The sequence below is a fragment of the Gymnogyps californianus genome, chromosome 18 (assembly GCF_018139145.2).
Source record: "Gymnogyps californianus isolate 813 chromosome 18, ASM1813914v2, whole genome shotgun sequence".
Taxonomy (NCBI): Eukaryota; Metazoa; Chordata; class Aves; order Accipitriformes; family Cathartidae; genus Gymnogyps; species Gymnogyps californianus.
The window spans coordinates 1,845,448-1,867,846 of record NC_059488.1 but is presented as its reverse complement, the minus strand read 5'-3'; the positions used below and the strand labels follow the sequence as shown (position 1 = coordinate 1,867,846).

General features: G+C 46.7%; 1 protein-coding gene across 6 annotated transcripts in view; it reads right to left on the bottom strand.

Annotated features, from left to right (window-relative positions):
* NSMF (NMDA receptor synaptonuclear signaling and neuronal migration factor) overlaps positions 1 to 22,399 on the bottom strand; it is a 46,635-nt gene that overhangs the window by 17,878 nt on the left and 6,358 nt on the right. For 2 of the 6 annotated variants that reach the window (XM_050908077.1, XM_050908081.1), the window contains exons 2-6: positions 19,683 to 19,744; positions 7,825 to 8,304; positions 3,158 to 3,233; positions 944 to 949; positions 290 to 358 (exon numbers count right to left, since the gene is read on the bottom strand). In XM_050908077.1, the coding sequence (XP_050764034.1) occupies positions 290 to 358; positions 944 to 949; positions 3,158 to 3,233; positions 7,825 to 8,304; positions 19,683 to 19,744 (693 nt within the window). The remainder of the gene's footprint in view (positions 1 to 289; positions 359 to 943; positions 950 to 3,157; positions 3,234 to 7,824; positions 8,305 to 19,682; positions 19,745 to 22,399) is intronic. The other 4 variants (XM_050908079.1, XM_050908078.1, XM_050908080.1 and 1 more) reach the window with 4 other exon arrangements.

The window sequence follows — 22,399 nt, the reverse complement described above, 5'->3', positions numbered from 1 at the left end:
TTATGCATATGTAATATATTTTTCTGCCAGAGACACAAATCCTATATATTATATTTGGAAGCTTAAAAGAAACTTGACAGTGTTCCTTTAAGAAGATGGAGATCCGCTATCTTGAGCACTGCAGCATCATTCACCTCCACATTTCCAACACAGCCACTGCTAGTGTCCCTACAAACAGCAACACAGACAGGGACACCCACGTTCAATATCATCAAGCGTCACTAATGACACCCGAAGGGCCCATGCAACACCAGGCAGGGTTACAGCTATGGGAGAAAACGGGCCCTACCTCTGTATAACAGCTGCAGAATCATTCTCTCGTTTCCGTCTCTTCCTCTCTGCGTAGCCCCTGAACGCCCTGGGAAACCATTTTAAGCCATTAACCAACTACACAGCTTTGAACTGGGGAGGACATGAAACACAGACAGGAAAGCTCTCACCAGACAACAGAGAGAGATTAGGCTGACCGAGGAAGACAGCCAGCCCCTGCAGGACTGCGTGCGAGTCAGGGGCCAGGCAAAAGACTCACCAAACCAAAGGTCCTCACTCTCTAGGGTAGGTGGCTGGACAAGCAGTTGTTCCTAAAGCAAACATAAGAGTGGCCAGAGCACGGCCCAAAGAATGGAGGTGAGCAGCCATCATCCCTGCTACGGAGGAGCGGACCTAGGAGACCGCAGACACAAAACCTCTGTACACCAGGATCAAGAGGGACACAAGCATGCTAGCAACTGTAGTCTCCCTTTCGAAGACGAGGATGGTTGCAGTGTGATCCATGTAGGCCTACGAGGTGTAGCCATCTAACCTCTTGCCAGCTGACAAACAGCCCTAGCATAGGGAAAGCACGAGTGAATATGATGGACAGGAGAGGAGAGGAGAGGAGAGAAGAGGACTTTATCCAGGACACCAACAGACAAGGAAATTAAAAAATGAAGATTATACTTACGAGATGCTAGAGATTCCAGGAGACGCAGGGAAAAAGAAAGAGAAGAGGAATTCATTAGTGCTCAGCCTCGGCCAGCGTTCTGAGGGAATTCTCACTCCAGAAGGAATATTTCTTGTTAGGTGGAAGGAAATTGCTTTTTAAATTAAACATTTCTCAGTGGTGAGACTCCTACTTGACCGAGCTAAATCCTCCTTGGGGCAGCGTTGGCATGTGGCTTGGATGCAAATTAAGCTCCACGTAGACCCAGAGAACATGCAGATGTACAACTGACAGCTGAACGTGGCCTGTCAGGCTACGACGGGAGCTCAGCATCATGGGCTTCAGGAGCAGGGAGACCTTCTCCCACAGTGGCAAAGACTCGTGACGTCAGCTCACGCTGTCTGGTCTATGAAGGAAGCAAGCACGGTGGGCTGAAAACACTAGAGCAGAGGCCAGGAGGACAGGGGCACCTTGGGGAGCCACCCCAATCAGCTTAGGGAGGTGCCCTGAACTTTTGGAGATGTTTCTATGCAATTTCTAGAAGCAGCACAGAATCTCCAGAACCGTTAATCGAGGAGCTACGTTAACCAAGGGAGCTGTGCTCCTCAAGGGTTTCCTTAGGGCACCATTCCCCAAACCAACCTCACTTTGGCCTTCAAGCCCTGTAAGCCCTGCCATGGGCCGTCACCCTGCAACAAACCTTGTGCCCAGCAAAGATGACTTCAGATAGCAAAGGATGTGCCCAAAGGCAAAGGAAACGTGCTGATTTTGTGCATGGTTTGGTGTGTCAGATCAGAACTGTAAAATACCATTCATTGTTTCCAGCCAACATTTTTAAAGAGCAAAGCAAGTATCTGTCAAATTGCCCTCGGACTGCCCCCAGGCCCTGTCAGCCTGGTGCCCGGGAGTGTCAACCAGCTGCGATGCCAGCAGATTTACAGTCTCTGAAAAGGAGGTGGGGGGACACGGGGGTCAGGTAAGAGAAGCAGCGCTAGGACAATACAGAGAGAACAGAAGCCCACGGAGGCTCCTCACTCCCGTTGTCAGGGTGGGATTAGCACCCCACCACCATGCATCAGATTCCGCAGACTGGCACCAGGCAAATGCCTCCCCTGTGCTGTTCCCCATGCTGGGAGGGTGGGTCACATCTCCAGCTGAGCTGGAGGGGAAGGGCATGAAGATAAGTTTTTTTCTGGGGGATGCAGATCCTTTCCAATACCTCAGCACCTACTCCTCTCCCCAATGCCGGATCCAGCCCTCCCTGCATCAATCCTTACAGGTCTGATCCAGTCTGGGTTATCCCGAGATCAACAATCAGCCTCTTTTCGGGATTTGGGAAGGGAAAGGTACAAGGGAAAGAAGAAATGGCAGAGAAACAGATTACAAAAAGGACACCAGATTAGACAAGGAGAAATAAAGAGAGCAGTAGAGCTGAGGGTGACACAGACATTGGAAGGACAACACAGGAAAAAGGTGACAAGGCTGGAGAAGGGCCTTAGAAGGCAGAACAGTGTCTCATTTCCCTCATTGCTTGCCTTGGCTTTCCAGCCAGGTAGGAAATACTTGAAACCAGGAAGATGGCATTTCCTGACAAGCTGGGTACAACCTGGAAATGAGGCTTCCCTTATTCTCTTCAGTCCTTCGAGAACTGCCTCCTCCCAACACACAGCAACCAGGGGCACCAAAACCGGCGTGGAGTGTGGAGGGAAAGGCTGTTCCTAACTCAGATCCGTTCACACTTTGCAGAGATTTTAGTGACACCTTCTTCAAATGACCAGACCAGCGCAGAAGCTGTAGGGCTACACCTCATCCTACAGAGACGCACTCCTCTGGAGTGATGGATGCAGGGCAAGCCTAGAATAATGTTCCCTCGGGGCAGTAGCTGCAGCAGAAGCACGTCGGGGAGGGTCTCAGCTGGTGCTCCCACAGGACCCTCGCTCTGCAGAGGCAGCAAGGGACAGGGCACAGTGTCACAGAGAAAATAAGGGAAGCAGAGAAGAGCTGGGTAGCCCAAGGAGTTAAAGAAGGCAAAACCAAACAGGTGGGAGTAGTAGGAAAGAGAACTAATAAGTGCAGAAAAGAAATTAGCAAGAGACAAGGTTCTCTCTCTCTCTCTCACCCCTGGACTGCGGTGCCAAACATACAACTCAATTGCTCCAGGCTCTCAGATACAGCTTTGAGTGGGCCACAAACTTTAAGATACACAATAAAAGCTATGGCAGTAGTTTCACTTACGCTTGCATAGTTGTAGTAGCAGTTTGAAAACTGAAGAGGTTCTCTTTTGGGAACCAGGTTCGTATGGGTACATCATCTGGAAGAGAGAGAGCAAAACCTGAGAATCCAGTGGGCAGAGACATCGTTTAGACAGCAAGACTTTCCAAGCTCTTTCTCTTAGTACTTTTCTTCAGCATCCTGCCCTGTACTAAACAGGAGAGTCTCATCCTCCTCATATATATGCACACTACCACTGAGTGTTTTGTAAATTTGTGCTAAACCTGTCTATCAGGCTACTAAATGAAGAATGAAAGCTCTATCCTAAGATAGAGTGGAAGATTAGAATAATCCAGGAATTACAGAAGAGACATTTGAACAAGATAAAAAACGGGGGAAAGAAACATTTTTCATTAAAAGCATTTCCCAGCCTCTGCCTCTTCCTTAGTACCATTGATTTGAAATGTCCCATTCATCCAGTTCTTTCTGATACAGCCTCCCATGGAAGACGAAAAACATTCACCTTCCTCTCTTCAGAACTGTAAGCCTGAGATATACTCTCTTTTTCTACCATTGAAGTTTCAATAAACCCCTCACACACCTGCTCCTGATGACCTAGCCTTCATGAGTTTTTCTGGTTTTAGAAGTCAAACCCCACATCAGCTATACAATCTGTAGGTAACGCTGTGCTTATTTGGTCCCCTGTGTTTGTAAACTGCCCTGCCTGAACCAACTGTGGATTATTTCCTAATTCCATTGCATGAGGACACCGCATCGTCTTCACGTAATGACCACTGAGACAAAAAGCAGGCAGCAAAATAAGTCACTAATTACGCGTGTGGGATGGTGGTGACCAGAAGAAGGAATTTGACCAAGAAGCAGCTCCTACTGAGAACTCTCAGGCGGAAGTCGGTGAGGCAGGGAATCAGAGGTGTATTAAAATCCACTGACACAAGATGTGCGAGATCTCAGTGGATTGGATCCCTGGGATTTGGGGCCACCTGATTTTTCATCTTGCTTCACTTCCAGTTTGTGGCTTCCTTGCTTAATGCCTTGCCACATGTTGCTGATCATGCGTCTTGCTTCACTCATTCAAGTTTTAAGATCATTAGCAACTATGGTATCTTAGTCATTAATATTCTGGCATTGTCAAGAGTATTTTTTCTATTCACTTTCATTGGCCAAAACCCAATCAAACCCTGCATGTGTACTGCAGACATAATTACTACAGACCAAACATCTTACCAAATGTTTTGTACAGATCATCATCTACTACAGACTGATCCTGCTGTTCCCTGAAAGTACAAAAAGTGGCTGCAATTGCAGATGCAAAAAATGCTAAATGCAACTGGGGAGGCTTCCTTTGAAGTGAAGCTTCCAAGAAAGCACACAGAAAGCTGTAACAGACACTCCTTCTCAGCTAACAGTTTATGTCAAGCCTTGTATAAAGGCACCCTGAGGAAATGTATGTTACATGAAAACTGCATTCTAGTATGCTAAATACTTATTATGAAGTTCCTATGTCTGCTCTCCTCCAAAAAACAGATCGAGAAGAAATGCAAAACAGCTCAGACTGTAAATGAATTACTTGTTTGAAGTCCTGAACCCACAAAAGTGGTGAAGGAGGAGAAGCTGTACAAATTCCTTTTCAGCCAACAATTCTGTACAGGCTTCTCAGGGACTACGCATCTCAAAGGACTGACAATCTCTTAATATATTTTACAGCTTTTAAGCCAGTAGGTTTGATTCAAAGCAGAGCTTATGAACAACAGCTAATATCCTCATGAGGCTTTGCCTGGACAATTGCTGGAAGCCTCCCCTCCTTTTCTGATAGACAGGAGTCAACGTAGGAAAGATATCACTCCCCTACCCACAGCACGCAATGGAGAATAAAGGATTTGTGACCTTTCAGAGGCGCCTCTTTACCAGCCAGAGGTAGAACAGTAGCAGAGAAGCATGCAGCTGGGGACTAGGGAGCACAGCTCAGCTCCAGAACTCACCCAGCTAATTAAAATTCAGATTATGAGTATGGCTATTTTGCTTCCAGAAGCAGGTAGCACGATCCTCTTTGGCCAGGCAGAGCATCTTGTTCTCCTTTCTTGTTACCATCAACTGCGATGAAACAGTCAAGGAACCATGGGCCTGGCTGGAGGAACACCACCACCACGTTCAGCATCTCCAGCCACTTGCCAGGCTGCATGAAAATCTCAGCACCTCTGTCCATGAGTGGATGTGTTTGTATCAGATGCTGGGAGCAGCACAGGAGACAACAGCTTGTGCTTCTCTGAAATAGTGTTAGGCATCATAAACTCAGCATAAAAATCCATACTAAATTATGCCAATCTGGCCTAACTGCCATGAGTGTTGGTTTGCAGCAATAACGTGTCATGTAAATCCAAACAGAGAAAGCAGCACTGTAAAGTGAACCTCTGGGGAAATTAGTCTCTCTCTCGTCTCCGTTCATCTCTGCTCTGTTTTCTCTGCTAGCCATGCATGGAGGACATTCCAAGAAATACTTCTTGCAACCTGCGACAGTTTGTGCCATTCAATTCTCAGTTTTTCTCCCAGTAACAACACTTGGATAGAGAGCGCAAACGAGACCAAGCCGAGAAAACTTTCATTCCATGATGCCAGTGCTATGATGGGATTTGGTCTCAGAGGCACAGCGCTGCCTGTGCAGCCACACGTGCAAGCACTCAGAAGCTTGAGACAAGCACCGAGGGTAGCTGCTGCCTGCTTGTATGAAGCATGAAACACTCATGGAGGCATCTGCAGGTTCAGTGCTGTCCACTTTGTTCCCATTTAAGTAACTATTCTGATACATTTTCAGAAAGGCAAATCTCCATTTCACATTGATAACTGGCCCTAACAAAAATTGGTGCCTAGTTGAAAATACATATTATAAATCCCAAGGCGCAGAAATGGAACATGGCATCTCTCTATAGCATGTGCTAGGACATGTTTTCCAGCAAACAGAGGCGTTTAGCTCCAGCTATGAGGAGTTAAACTCTTCCATTAGTAATCTGGAGCTTTCCTTTGGTTCCGTACCAAGTAACCTGCTTCAGTCCCACAGTGCATAGTACAATTTTGATTTGTTCAGGAAAGCTTTCAACATAAATCCATCAGCACTAGAACAGGAGATCTTCACTTTCTTAACTCGGTATACATCATGAAGCTGGAACCGATTCAACTCAGCACCCTGATCTCCAGAACACCAAGCCCCGGGGGTTGTGATCTCCTTCTCTGAAACAGCTTTCTTTTTCTAGCCTCACACAAGCTTTCTGGCTGTGTCATCACATGCAGAGCCATCTTTTAACAGGTAAAACACATATGATCATAAAACCATAAAAGGTTTCCGTACAGGAAAACTCTTCTCACTCCTTTTCTTGCACTTAAGCAATAAAAATAATAAAGTCTAAACTTGCACATGTAGTATCTGATGTGCAGCCCAAAAATCACAGGGAACAAACAGAGGAACGATGCTTAAAAACTACGCACAGGAGTTAGTGGGACTGTAGGTGTCCTGCACATATGACAATCAGTTCTTTTTTTATTATTATTATTCAGTATTAGGCCACGTATTAATTTAGTCACATAATTTCAAGCATCTAGGTATGAAAATATGGTCCAGAACCCAAACTTCCAGTGATTTTACCTGCAGTAAATATCACTGTGATATTTACTAGAAAACTATGAACCCAGGAAAGATGGACAGTTTGATCTCCGCAGTCCTTATACTCAATTTCTTTTCAAGGAAAAAGCCTTGACCTTTCCTGGCTGGACACTCCGCTCTAAAAGCCTTGAGATGTGTGTTTACAAAAAAAATCAGACAAATTAGGTCAGACTCTTTGCCAGCCACATATAGAGCTGACAGGCAAAGATGGACTGCATACTAGCTTATAATTCAAAGCACATAGATTGTGACATATATTTGATTAATGGTTTAGTTTTTAAAGACAATCAGGGATTTTTTTAATGTAACTGAATAATTACAAGCCCTATTCCCTGTGAACATTGAGCAAATGGATAGTGAGTGGGGAAGAAAGGCGAATATTGTGTTATTTGCTAGTATTTATGGAAAGCCCATGAGCTGGCACTACATGAGGGACCCTGCTAAACTGCTTCCAGCCAGGCAGATGAGCATTTTGGGGAGGCACCAAAGTCCAGACCACCATACCTGAGCTGAGCTGATGCTCCCACTGAGCACCCTGGCACGTTCACAAAGATTTCATCTGTCTCAGCCCCACAATGAGGCAGAGGAGAGAGGGTCCTGCTCTGAACTGCCTCCTGGATGAGCATAAATGCAGGTGCTTTGACAGAGCCCCTCCTCTCTTGCTCTTCCTTCAACAGAAAGGGAGCCCACAGAGATCATCCTCACTAAGCTACATGAAGCTGTCTGAAAATCACCCAGGTCATCTGCTGCTTACCAGCTAGAAGCAGAGACAACAGAGCTTGGACAAGCCGGCCTCAAACTGAGCTCAGCTTATTTCAAACTCCTCCTTTGACAATCCCTTTCCGCGAATGCCGGTGCAAGGTACCAGCAAGGTGCCGAAGGGGAAACACTACAGGGCCCAACTTGAGGCACATGGCAATGAAACCTCCATGCTGGGATGAGATGGGTGTCACCCTCCACCTCTGTGTCGGTGAGTCCCTTTGTGTCCTTCCAGCACCCAGCACTCACCCTTACTTACCAGACACTCGATCGACACTATACATCCTCTCCAGCCTTTTTCTGTGCCATCCAGTCTCGCTGGATTGATGCTGCTCCAGGTCAAAGGAATGCTGGGAAGGGGCAGCCAGCCGGGTGCAGTTGGAGCACTCCTTGGAGCCCTGTCGGCTGCCTGGCCAGCCCTTGCAATGCCTGCTAACGCCGTGAGAGCCGCCAGCGCTGTGCACTTGGTGGCCATGGTGGCATTCCTCTTGGGCGGTCCCCTTCATCACCACCAGTTCCATGCTTTCATTCTCATGGTCCGACAGCATCGGCCTCTCGCCGGAGATCGTGTAGACTCGTGGCTTCGGTCCCTCGCTCGGCATCTTCTCTGCCTGCTCTTCGGAGAAGCTCCTCTCAAACTTGCCGTCTGAGATGACGGAGAGCCTGCGCTTGTTCTGTGCCGCCTGCTGCATCTCAGGGGAGTCCTCCTGTCCGATGTAAGAGTCTGCTAACAGGTGATCTGAAACAAATGGCACACTGTCCTTAAAACCAAAGCACCCCAGACACTGACAAATTCAGGAGGCTCTTTGTTACTGTTACAGAAAGGGGAAGGGGGAGAGACATATGGTAGGTTCCCCCAGGAACCTTTTCAGATGAACATGTGCCCATAGCCTTCTAAACCTCCAGAGCTGGTACTGAAATGAGAGACATTTCTCACAAGTACACCCAATATTTTAAGTGTATGTGGCCACCAAACAGGGCTAGAAGCAAACGCAGGTCTCATTGCACAGCCTGAAAAGGCTTACGTGCAAGACAGCCCCTGCTCAGCTGTGCAGTCCTGTCTGCTTCAGCGGGTTTAGCCATGCAAGGGCTACTGCGCTGGTGAAAGTTTGCAGGGCAACGACCAGCATCAACTTCTCTAAGAAGTGACAAACTCTGAGTGTTTTGTGCACCAAGTTATTATTTTTTAGAACTAAAGGAAAGGGGCAAACCACTAGGGTTTGTTTTTTTCCCCCCCTGATTTTCTGCCAATTGGTTTGACATGAAAGAAATACAAAAAGACTTCAGCCGACAGCTGCAACACAGCGTCCCGCTCTCTGCGGCACCCCTGGTTAGCAGGCCTCATCGTGTGTGCAGATGGCGACGGCACAGCCTGCGGAAGCTGTCCTGAAGGAAAATACAGCCGCTCCCTTTGTAGGGTAGGAAGATCGAAAGGAGAGAGGCCCATGAGTGCAACTATCTTTGGAGCCCACACACGGGATGAAGTGCCAGGAAATCTCAGCATTTCCATGGCAATTCCATGCATGAACCCAACAGTAGCTCCCACCCACCTGCTAATCCTTTTTTCAAGTGGCTGTTAATTACCTCTTACACTTCCCTTCAGATGGGAAGCAGCTAGGGGATTGTTAAAAAGGCTCAGCAGGGAATGCGTTATTCATGTGACTACTACCCCAGAAAAAATAAAATCATTAGTGTCCAGCACAGACAGCAGCATTGTGAACAGAGGCAGAAAGCAAACCCTAGCCTTTACTTCATTAGATATTTAATGAACATCTTTCCTTTAGCTACTGAGTCACGACCTGGAAGAACTCGGCAACAATCTGAGGCTTGGCTACCTTGTAGCTGGCCATGAAGAGATGAAGGAGGAAGAGACCTATCTCAGGACAAGTCTGATGTTGTATGTGTGCAACATGGACCTTTCACTGCTGCCACATTCTGCTTCCTATGAAGTGCTCTTGTGCCCCTCTGAAAAGAGCCCTCCCAAGCTGAGGACGTACACTTTCAGCTTTTGAATCCGAAGCCCATCTTGGATTGTGCTCACGTTGCCCAGGGCCTCTCCCCCTGCTCTGTTTGCAACCGAGACTGAACCGAATGGAGCTGGTACTGGTACAGTGTGTCACCCTCACCTCATTTTTCTGCTTGAGCTACAACTTCCTCCAGCATCACTAGGAGATAAATACGTCTCTGGCCACTCTGCTCAAGAAGTGACTGTCAGGATTGTTCAGGCTGACACAACTCAGGTTCGTTTCATTTCTCTCCTAGTGAGACCTCACACTCTCCAGATACTGTAGCTGGCAGCTGTGTGACTCCTTGAGCTGACCAGAAGGAGCCGCCTGTAGGAGTCCTAAAGAAAGAGCTATGCCTCTTGAATCTATAGTTGATGCTGTCTTTCCAGACTTCACATGAAGTCCAAAACACATGCCTAGGCGTAGTGAGAAGTCATGCACCTCACTGATACTGTCCAGGTAAAATATGAAAGGCAGGCAGTGATCTACTTCATCCATGGTCTCCTGCACAGAGACAGCATGGACAACTGCACCTCCTCCAGGAGGAGAGCCTAACGGACAACAAGGGCCATCACCAGAAGAATTGCAAGCCATTCAAGTGGAAGAAGCTGCTCCACCAGCTGTCATTCAACAGCTTGTCCACCGAGTCCTATCAGCTGCAGGATACAGTGTCATGGACCAACCAGTGCAGAAGTGTTCACAGGCTCCAAAGTCTCTCCAACCACTTGTCACCCCTCAAGAGGCAGCAGGCCACCACATTTGTTCTCCAGCAACTCAGATCCTCTCCAGTTCCAAGACTGACTGTGCTCAACAGTGGGCATGTCTTGGGAAAACACCACCAAATGACTCTTCAAGATCTGCCAAGATCTGTGCTGGCTAATAGTGCCAAGCACACCATTTTTTAAATTAAAAACAAAGGCCAGTTCTAAGTACTCATCTCAACTTGTCAAACTTACTAATCTGTGTGGGCACAATGACGCTACATATTTCTTAAGACACCACAAAATAGTGGCTGACAGCTGCCCCTGTTCCTCCTGAAATGAATACTTCTATGGAAGACGTATAGCGTCATTAGAGCAAACATACAGGACTGTGCACCTTTACTCACACACCGGCAGCACCGCAATTCAGAGATCCAAGAATTTCTGAACTCTGGTATCTGTGGGTAAATGGAAAAATGAAGTGCCCAAAGGATAGCATGTCTGAAAATGCTGATGATCACAAGTGCAGAGAAACCAATTCCAGTCTTTGTTTTATAAGCATCGGGGTCTATTCAGCCCCATAAAATTTACAGACATGTAAGTGGGACATGACTGGTTTCAAGTAAGAGTCAATTTTTTACTGAAATCATGGCAGGGTTACAATTCCTGACTGGATATATTTGACATAAACGACCTGTCTGATCTAGCATGCAAAATGCGAGGATAATCCTTTCTTCCTACCTCACTTGTCCCTTACTCAAGGTGTTTTCACTTGTACTTATCTAGGAGTTTTCATGGTCTACCCTACAAAGGCCTGCCACCACACCAATATGCTTTCTCTTTGTCAAACAACTGGATAATTATTTCTTTTCATTTAATTCAGCACCTTCAGTAACTACACATTGGAGAAGCAACTTCATATGCAAAGGGAATGTGAAGTTTTATTCAAGACTTCCAGTTAATAAAGAATTTATCTACAGAAAAAAAATAGTATGGAAGGAAGAGAGATTCAAACATCCATCATGATGAACTACTGGCTTCTAAAAATGAACCCGCACCATTTCAGGGAGCGGGTCTGCTCTAGCATTCACACACACGCGCGTTCACATACACCAGCAGCCCCAAGACATTACCAGTGACTGGTTCCCTTGCCTATGCTTGCAGTGAACTGGATTCAGGTGCCAAAGCACTGCACCTGCTTCCACTATGGCATTTTAGGTTAATAGTTTGCTTCTGATAGGAAAGAAGTCGAGCTGGTCCAGAAATTAATGCCGAATTAAATCTGAGCCACAGGGATGTTCACTGAAGAGAACCGAGAAACAGTAACAGAGGACTTCGGCAATAACTGGAATTGCCTTCTAAGAGTCAGCTGAAGCAGACTGCTGTTAACACCCTCTGCCTGGTTACTGCTGCTCCGTTTCATTTCATTTTCACATTGCTCTTGCCACTTCTCCCACAACCAGCTGCTCCATCAAACTGCCACGTCAGCCCAGGACAGCGTGACTCGGGAAGCCTGGCACAGCGCCCTCTTCTCCAGCCACTCCGATGAAGCTGACCCGCTAACAACTCTGCTCTCCCACTTGCTTTCGTCAGCAACACCTTTGTCTCACGCAGCTGCAAAGCCACCTTGGAGAAGACAAATCAGGTTCCTCCAACGGATTTCTTATCATCTAGATTTGTGCTCTACATCGATTTATTGTGCCTGAGATACTTAACAGCAAGATGAAGGGAAGAGGACCAACGTGCTTTATCTGTAGATCATGTGTCTATTGGTAACAGAAACATCCAAATCATTTTCATCACTTCCCTGTCTACCTGAGCTAAGTCTAACAGCCTGTCCAGAGCCTGGGGGCTCGACACTGCAGTCCCGAGGGCCAATCCACTTCTCACCCCCCTTCTTATTTACTTGAACACATCTCTGGCTTCACTTGCTCCTCTCTGATATTTCTGTCTTCACCTTCCACACAGCACTGCCCACTGCAGTCATTACGGCATGTGTATCACCAAAGACATGACCACCAACAGCAATGATGATCTGTACTGGTTAATTCGCGGTATCTTGGGAAAGAAAGAATCCACATTCTCGGTACACGTAGTTCCTGATAATTAGGGACTTATTACTATTAGATACTTATAATACATCTGTTCTCATTCAGTAACTCTAACTTGAGCACTTGCTCTGACCCAGGTAACTAACCGTGAAAGGACTTCCACATTTTCTTTCGCTGTCACAATGCTTCTCAAGAGGAGGTAACATGCTGGGATAAGCCTCAGCTGACTGACGCCCATTCACAACAGTGGAGGGACTCACCGAGCCAAACTCGTATCTGATGCAGACTGCCTTGTAACCCCATGGGATGAGAAGTTTATAAATCAAGGCAAAATATAGTCACAAGGCATAGACGGAAGCTTAAAAAAAGAAGTCCCAAATTTATTACTGTATTTAGCAGCCAAACTGATGATTAAAGCACCTTAGATTTAAAACCTCAGCTCCAGCATCAGAAGCAAAGTGGCAAAGGGGAGTCCAGATAAACCCTATTAAAAAACCATCTGTCATCTCAGAAAAATAAATTTCAGAGAAAGAGTTCTCTCTTCCCTGCTCCACCTCAGCTGGACCTCTCTGGACCTGATGTTTATGGTACCAACTTTAAATGAAAGAACTGTCTCGGCCACTGAAGATGAATGGAAAGATTTTAGATTTACAGTATATGGACTTGCAGCATTGTTCGTAGTAGTAGGAATGAAATTAATGCTTTTTTTATTTTACACCATTAGGAGTCCAGGTGATACCCTCAATAAGGAGGGCAGATGGGTGCACTGGCTAGAGGCCAGGGCATTGCAAAAACAGTAACATCTTTTCAAACAGCACAGCTGAGCAGTTTCTCTTGCAATTTCAGTTCTGAGACCTCCCCTATGCCTGCCACTGCCCCTCAGGTGTGCTAAGAGCCTGTCAGGTCCTGTTCTCCTCTGCTCCCCCTCCGAGCATGCATCAGAGCCATAATGCAAAGCTCCCTACCATGTCAGTTCTGTCCTTCCCAACACTAACGTACCACAACGTGACCCCACCAGCACAGGGCTCCTGCCTCCAGAGACAGGCTGGCAGCCGACCTCGCTGGCCTGCAGGGTTGAAATGTAGTCAAGAAATAGGCATGGTAAAAACCAGGAAATTTGTTCAAAATACTGAAGCATGAGGCAGGGATATAAAAACGGAGATACAACAATTAAAAAAAAGGTCACAGTGGCATTTCAGCCGTGCAGTAGCTTCAGAGTCAAGTGAGCTTAACGACATGCACAATGTTTGCTATGGGATTACCCGAAGCCTGACCAAGCCAGCCCCGCCGTGACTTTATCAGGCATGCTGACCCCACCGCTCCTGAGGAAGGAACGTCACACGCTTCTCTGCAAAGCCACAGAGAAAAGGCAAGGGCCGCTTCAGTAAGGGAGCTGCTCTGAGAAAACAGAAGGTCACTTAACTATGACAAAATGGTTCCAATTAGTGTTCTGCGCTGAAATGGACCTAGAAAACAAACAAACTGAAGACGCTGTTGACATTGTGCCTCACAGATGAGTAACCTTTTAGTCTGGCCTGTAACATTAATGTGAATAGATGAAATTGTTACTCTGAGACACGACCCAAAGGAACAAGTGGCAGCTCCACCACCGGCCTTAGCATTTCCATGGTAACACTGTGACTTACGTTTTTATTCACTTTATAAGCAAACATCATATTCCACAGCAAGTTTTAGGATACACCCACACCATACCTGTGCTGACCGATCCTGGAAGCAGCCCAAAACCCTCAGAGAGGAGATTTCACATCCCTGCTCTGCCCTGAACTCAGGCTGCCTACAAACCCCTCTGGAGCACGGGCTCTTTCTAGAAAGGCCACCTCCATTGCTCACGGCCAGCCACACTACGTCAGCACAGGGATACACCAAGAGAGCTGGGCCAGAAGCACTGCTGGGGTCCGTCCTGGGGACAGGGAAACATCCTCTAGGGAAAAAGGCAGACCCGGCGCTTGCCCTGAATCAGGCTCCACTGGCAGCTTCACAGTCTGAACATCAGCAAATTCAAGGTCCCTCTTAGAGCCTTGTATAGCTGCAGCCTGACTTCATAAAAAACACAGCTCGCAGGTCACTTGCTTGGACTGAAGCACCTGCAAAGCCTCACACTGGAGTTTCTCAAGCCCCTTGTCAGTTCCTAGCAGTGTCAGGAACCTCCTCTGTTGCATGGCTGCTGCCCCTCCACACACACTCACACCCTCTCTTCTGAAGCTGCAGAAGCCCAGGGTGCAAACACAAGTGGTTGCTTCAGTGCAGTTTCTGTTTCAGCCTCAGCAAACACATTTTTCTCCTGCCACCACTACCCATTGCTATTTGGCTTGGGGAAGCTCACAGATGCCCTCTTTTCCTTACACACTCAGTGTTTTCACTGATGGCTGAAACATTATGCAAAAACAAAGGAAAGAAGCAAAGATGACTTCTTTTGAGCTTAAAAAGAAGCTTCTTCCACTTTCAGGTAACTATCCCCTTTGGTTTGTACTGGTGCAAACCAGTCAGAGTAGCCATGCTGTTTCTGCAATAACCACTGCGAATTTGGGTCAAGACCTGCTAGGTAGCTCTGGCGCAAGGCCCGTCATCTCTGCAGCACCAAGCACACCTTATACTTGCTGGGATCTTTCCCTCTCTCTTGCTTCCAAGGCCTTTCACGCGCAGCTTGCCCAGAGCAGTCAGCCTGCAGCAGGCAGACCAGCACTGCATCCTACAGTGACAGCCCCAGCACTCCAGCAGCAGCAGTAGCTGCCCTCCAAATAACCTAACCAAGCAAAATAGAAACTGCCTGATAAAGAAGTATCAGGGAAAAACCCAGCATAACCCCCTCCCTTTCCTCAGCAAAGGATCCTTCTGTCTGAATCCCGTCTCACCAGGATGCATCACTGCTCCCCCAGAGAGGAGGAAGTTTCTCAAATGCTCCACTTGCTGTCGTTTTTAATTTCACTGCCCCATGCCCTTGGTATCTTTTTCCTCTCATAGTTCCAGTACACGGAGATAAAGGAATCTAAAGCAGTATCTCTGTGTGGGCCTCTGACATCTAAGCTGGGAAAAGGGGACTCTGGGAATGTTCAAAACTCTTTATCCCACAAGCACTGGTGAGACTCTGAGTGATTATTTCTTCTACATTTTGCTCTCTGCAGCCTTTTTACACTTCCCTTTCACAACATTTCAATCCTTTTCCCTGTCTTTCTTCTAGGTCTGTCCCAAGGGACACCCACTCCTACACTAAAACCATACCACAGACAAGACGGGAAGCCTTTGGAAGGCACCAGAAAGCTACGAGAGTCAGCAAGGGCTCTGGCAACAGCCTGGTAGTCAGAATGAACACTGAACATGGGAGAGTGCTCTTCTTGGGAATCTTCCCAGACCTTCAGCCTGCATGAATAAGCCAGCAATGAACAGAGGCAGGAAGAGAGCAGGAGATGTATTACCACCTGAGCACCAGCTCCCTTAACAGATCTGTGTCCTGCCAGCTGCAGCAGAGTCCAACCCTCCCTTTTTTCTAATTCCTCAGAATATCTTAAAGATCAGGAGAAAAAAATCTGAGTGATCCCAAGGGGACAATCCCTTCATCCTCTGCCAACAACTCATACTGCTTCACCAGGCAGCTTCCCTGATCCAAAAGGGAAACAAAGAGAAGAAAAATCTGTATTGCCATCATCCCTGCTGTAACCGCACAGAACACGGTCAGAGCACTCTGAGCCAAGTAATAGAGGAGAGGTAAATGTACCTCCCAAGTCACCTGGAAAAACCTCCTCCAGAATAAGACATCGAAGACTTGCGTAGGGATAGTCACACAATATTTCTGAGCCATGAAATTCTCAGGCCTCACATCAGGAAGAATCAGAAGTTGTAACCAACAACAAATACCCTCCCTCACCTCACCTTTTTCTCACTACATATACACCCTGCAGTACCCTGCAATCCTCTTTACCTCCTGCTGATGTTCAATTCCATACCCACTGCCCTAGTGAAGGAAGCAGAGCGTGGACAGACTGCAATTTTATTGGAAACAGAAGGTAAACAAAGCCTTGCAAATAACTCACCCCACATTAAAATGCTTGGACATGGCAGCTGGCCCATCCTGCTGATACACAATCCCTCTGTAGTTCTTCATTACCACTCCCCAATTTCTCAAAGCCATTCTGCCACACACATACACACAAGCTCTCCAGAGGAGCTACCAGAAACAGATTCTGGTGCGTAAAAGTTACCACCAAAGAATAAGCTCCTTGATCAGTTGTGGAATGTGAAGTAAGAGGTGGGATGCAAAAGCCATTTATACCACCTCCTTTCCTTGGAGTCAAGGGACTCTAAAGATAAAAAAAGTCAAACCAAAATGGATGATCCTCAGAGAACGAAGTGCAGCAGAAATTGAGTAAGTTGGGGCGGTCTCTGCACACTTGGCATCTCCCTCCAGATGGTGGGTCTCCTGTGCCTGCCTGGGGAGTTGCAGAGCTCCACCCTCTGCTGAGGAGTTGAATTAGCAGGTAAAGCAGCAAAAGAACTGCCATCCCAAAGATTCACACCCACCTCATTTTCTGCATGAGGATTGTCCTCTGCACGGAGAGAGGAGGGTTCTAGCTCCTGGATCCCCAGAAGAGGAGGATCCTGCCCTTCCCTCCTCCATTTAGGCCTCCACTGTCCCACTGATGGCTCTGCCACCTTCCTGCTCCTCAAAGATCACAATCCTTTTCCCTCACTGCATTCATCAATGACTTTAAACCTTTCTTAAACCTTTTTTTTCTGGACCATAAACTACTGAAGTCAAGGCCTCCCTCCTTCCATTCACATTTAGGCTAGAGCCTTAATCCCAGCTGCAGTCTGCTGGCAGTGCAGGGAGCATCCCCATATACAGCTAGGGTTATTACAGCGGAAAGCAGGCCTGTCCCACCAGGTAAAGACATTCACGGTGAAAGCCCAGAGTGCTAGGAACAGAGACATACATGCACCGAGGACTCAATTTTTCAGTCTGCTGAGCTTTCTGGACCTAAGCCACCAAAACATTCAAGTAGGAATTAAACTAGAGGATATTGGTGGGCTTGTACAGCCGTAACACTGCCTCTCCCTGCTCTCTTCAGCCAAGCTGATGAGTTGGAGCAGATTCAGGTACTTCTATATATGTGCTACATCTTCAGCTTATGTAGTAGAGGTCCCTCCTTTGTTTCACTGGAGTCACTGGATGAAAGCTAATCATACAGCTTAAGTGCTCTCTTGAGCCAAAGGTGAAGCATTTAGAAACCTGCAAAAGCAATACTGAGATATATAAAATTTCTGCAGGAAGGAAAGAGTTGACTTCTCTGTTATTGGACTACTGGGACAAACAAAAGGGAGCCAAATTTTCTACTCTCAACATTTTGATAGGATAGCAACCTTCCTACCATGGTTATTTATAAAGAAATGTTACAGACTGTGTGAAATTATACACTGCAGAATTTCAAAAGATGACTTAAAAATGATGATTCTTTTTTTTCTTCTTCTATAAACATTTAGAGTCATTTCTAGGGAACTTTATTTATTTCCAAGTCAATACTTAAGGATCCCATAAGGACTGTGGTATTTCCATGTGTACCTCTCGCTGCTTGATTCTTATCTGTACCAACTAAATTCACTTGGATTCAAATACGATCTCAAGCCTGATACACCAAGGGGGCAGTGGGTATGAGAAGGCTTCCCTGGAGAGCTTACGGATATGTTACAAGCACAGAGAGGGTTTAAGCGCTGGTCTGGGGAGCCCGACAGCGGCGCATTATCCAGGAGTCACATCAGCTCCATTTCCATTTCAGTCAGAGAGGAACGAGCAACTAGGAGCACCCATAAGGCTGAGTAAAACAACAGCTTTGTAAGTGCGCATCAGGGAGGCTCCTACTCCTTGGCTTTGACCAGGGTTCCCCAGGTCTCGGGCACCTGAACAGATCTGCCATTTCCCTTACCTCCATCAGAGATTCTCTATCTGGCCTGAACGTGACCCCACAGGTACTACGAGGGCATTACAAAGTGAGCAGGAAACAACACATCCTCCCTGTTGGAAACTGGGGTGGAGGACTGCAGAAAAGGACCAGCAAAGAGTCCAGTTGACAGGAGCAGCTGCAAAAATGGGCATGATAAAGGATGCTTTTGCCATTCTGGGAAGCCTCCTCAGACCTGCCCAGCCTGTCTCTGCACTGTCTGTCCAACCCCTTCCTTCCCTCTGCCTCACAGACGCTTCATCTCAGCTGCATTAAACACCAGCCTGTTTCTACCTTTCCCTTCCTACCACCATGGATTGTTCTTAGACCAAATATTCTACGTAATGTGTCACTGGAGTTTCTCATGCCTGAAAAAAAAAAATCAAAGAAAACTGCAGTCCATTGTTTTAAAGCCCTTCCATTCACACAGTTAGCACAATTCAGTCAAGGACAACTTGAAGGTCATTAGAACAGATCCAAGAAAAAAGGCAGGGACTCATTCAGCTGGCTGTCAAAGACTAGTGTGATTGGGCTTGCTCTTTTAGCAAAAGGCATTTCCTGCCTGTAGAGGTTTAAACACACACACTTACAGTTCATGTAAAATTATAACATCACTTTATGTTCTATTTAATAACTTTATCCCCTGCAAAACAGTTCAATGCTACAGAACAATCTGCTACTTGTTCACACAGGATTTTCCATGGATTCCACAGGATTTTCTATAGGTTTTGTAGTGAATTTAGTCTGCAAAATGTTTTCTTTCCTCACAGAGGAGACAGCCCTGTTAGAAGTCGAGTAAGTTTCTCTTGTGCTCTCTTGGCCATCAAGCAGAACTCATCATAAGCTGACAGGGACAATATCTGTGTCTGAAAAATTAACACATTAGCTAGCACATGCTGGTGTCCTCAACTAGACAAGGCAAATCTCATTTTAACCCCTGTTGAAGCAAACCCTGTGAATAAGTCCAGATGTTACCTCTGCCAGCAAAGACAGATTGCTGCACAGACACTAAGCACATCAGTTAACACACTATAACTCACCTTTTTTTACTCCCCAGTGAAAGCAAGACCTAGGAGTGACAAACCAGTGCAGAAGCCTTGTGCAGCGCAGTCTTTCACTTCCCAGCTGAAACTTCTTCCAAGGACATCAGCTCTAGGGGTGAATTTATGACAGGGCACTTGTCCACTAAAACTGAACTTGTCCCCACAGCCCACCCAACCCTTGTGTCACCAAACTGCCTTTTCTCCTCAAGGGCTTCACAGATCTACAGGGCAACTCCTCCTGCCTCTCTGCTGCTGAGATCTCACACTAACCCTTTATGATAAATGAATGCACTTTCATTTTAAGGCCTATTAATAATTAGGTGCATGCACACATGGATATAAACAAGGCATGTCAATTCTCTTACCTGAGCCGTTTCTACCTTCGGGATGGTTTTGTGAAAGATATTCTCCAAAAGCCCTTGCCGCTCTGCATATCCAAGCATCACAGAAGGCAGCAAAGGAGAGAAAGAAAGAGATGGGCAATGGTTAAAGGCCAAGGAAAGAAGGAACAGTTCAATATCAGTATACTGCCTGCAGCTGCCTTTCCCTCAGCTTCAGGTGACACCAATTTAAACGTGCTGCAGTAGCAGTGGGGGCTTCCTGGTTAACACACCTCAGTTTTCCCCTGGCCAAAGGGGAAAACAGAGTTGGACTACAAGCCCAGGACTATTTTAGTCTTTAGCTTCTCTGTTAAAACCAAAAAAAATTGAAATGCACCTGCATTAAACTTGGCCTTGTTTCTGTGATTCACATAGGAACTGGATCTCTGTCTCTAACCACCCTAAGTTAAACCCTTTCTGGCGGCCCAGGGAAGAAGGTATCTCCACCCCAGTCCCAACCATCACCCCAGCCTTCTACTCTGGTTCTGAATGCTCCTATCTGTGAGTTATCACAGCTTAGACGTTAATGCTCATACCCATTTTACCTACCTTAACCCTAAGCTCTCGAGCACCAGCTATGTCAGTATTTGGATTACTGGACAACCTTATCTGAGAGACCCCCACACCACCTCACAAAAGCAGTTCCTGGTTCTCTGACAGATTCAGGTCTCGTGGATGACTGAGATTTCACTGAAATATATTAAGACTCAACCAGGCAGGGTGAGCTCAACCCTTATCACACATCAAGGCCTACATAAGAGAGCAAACCTATGAATATTCCAACCTGGGAAAAGCTTTCTGCTTGCAACCCACACAAGAAAGGAATCCTTGGTCAAGGCATACATTCCCTGGTATACGGTAAATACAATCTCCAGTCTCCTATCGCCAGGACATTTGTAACATCCTGCTGCTGTGCTTGTTCTCCTGAACCCAACAGACCTGTGACTCAAGAGAGCTAATACCAGCTTTTCGCCAGTCATCCATTTTCCCCAGGTTTGTAGAACAATCTCTCCAAGGTCTGCAGCATCACGATCAGGCTGATATTTGCCAACGGACAGTCCAGGGTGGAAGCTCACAAACAGCGAGACGAAGCAGCCACCCACCTCCTTGGCAAGGCAAGCCAACAAAACCCAGCAGCCAAGCACTCTCAGCCTGCAAGCACACCAGCATCTCTCGGGGGAGGAGACGAAGACTTGCCGCAACAGGGAAGACTCTCCATACCAAGGCATCACGTCCACTGTCCTCTTCCTTCAGAGGTGCTCAACCCCAGAACATCCCTCTCCAGTTCAAGCTGCCACAAAAGGCTACGCTCATAACAGCCATTATACACCTAAGTAGAAAATGGCTTTGACCTCCAAAACAACCTTCTGCTTTGCTACCCGATGCAGCAGCACATCCCAACTTGTGTAGCCAGGATTTTCCCCCACTGCTTTTATACACCTCCTCCCAAAGGGGAAAAGATTAACAAAGCTACAATGTACCTCCCAGAGTGACTAGAGCTGGAAGGAGTGGGAAGTCCATTTGTCATCCACAGCCAGCAACAGGGGATCGATATGAACGATGAAGAAAGAGTAATTTAATCTCCCTGGGACTAAATTTCAGCACAGCCAAATGCAAAATGCTTTGCAGCAGCGCAGCTGGAGCTGTGCAAGAAGCAAGGTTTAACCTTCTGCGTCATTACAGGCTAACATACAGTGCTGAGGTTTTTTCTGTTTCCAGATTCTTGCCTGTCTAGTACCAGGCTGTACCTTTAGACACTAGCCTGGGGTGGCAGTTGCCCAAACTGTCTTCCTCAATACCTAAGCAGCCCCAGAGATGATCATGCAGAGGCTCTGTCACATGGGGGAGCTGTACAATTAGCACACAATCCCCACTACGAAGAACAAAGAGATGACCATCATGGTTCACCCAGACAGGACAAGCACCTCACGGATGTCCCTTGCACCCACTACCTTTCTGTCTGGGCAAAAAGCAGGACTTGGTCCTGGGGCAACACACAAATGTAAAGTTGGGAGCTGGAGTGTGGCAACTTCAGGGAAGCAGTTGAGTCACCATCCCTGGAGGTACTGAAAAGATGTGCAGATGTGGCCCTTAGGGACATGGTTTAGTGGTGGACTGGGCAGTATTAGGTTTACTGTTGGACTCTATGATCTTAAATAAAGATCTTAAATAATAAATCTTTCCAACATAAATGATTCTATGATTCTGTGATTCTAACATCAGGCTATGCAGCTGCAAGAGCACTCCTGAGCTACTCCTGCACATCTTAGAGGTGGTTAAGGCTCAGCCAAAGCCATGGCTGATCTCACATAGCACTGACACAGCTCCGCTTTCAGCAGATGGCTAGGCTCGAGACTTACAAGATCTCTTCCACCAAGACTTCTGGGACTCCAAGGCTTCCCATGGAAATGTCTGTCCTTGCAAGGCATCATCAACACCATTCACAAACAGGGCACTTACACACTTGGGAAAGACTTTGAAGCTTCTCTTGTGCATCAGCAGTCATTCCACGTAGAAAAAAAACAACGAGCAAGTTCTCAGGTGAATTATCAGTGAGAGAACATGGTGATTTACACAAAAAATGCTGAAATATGATGATAAAGTTTAGTCTGTAACTAATTCAAAAGCTCAAGAGCATGTTAGTTCATCTATCATTCTCTCCATTCATCTCTCTGCCAATGTCCGAAGCTGATCTGTCTGCC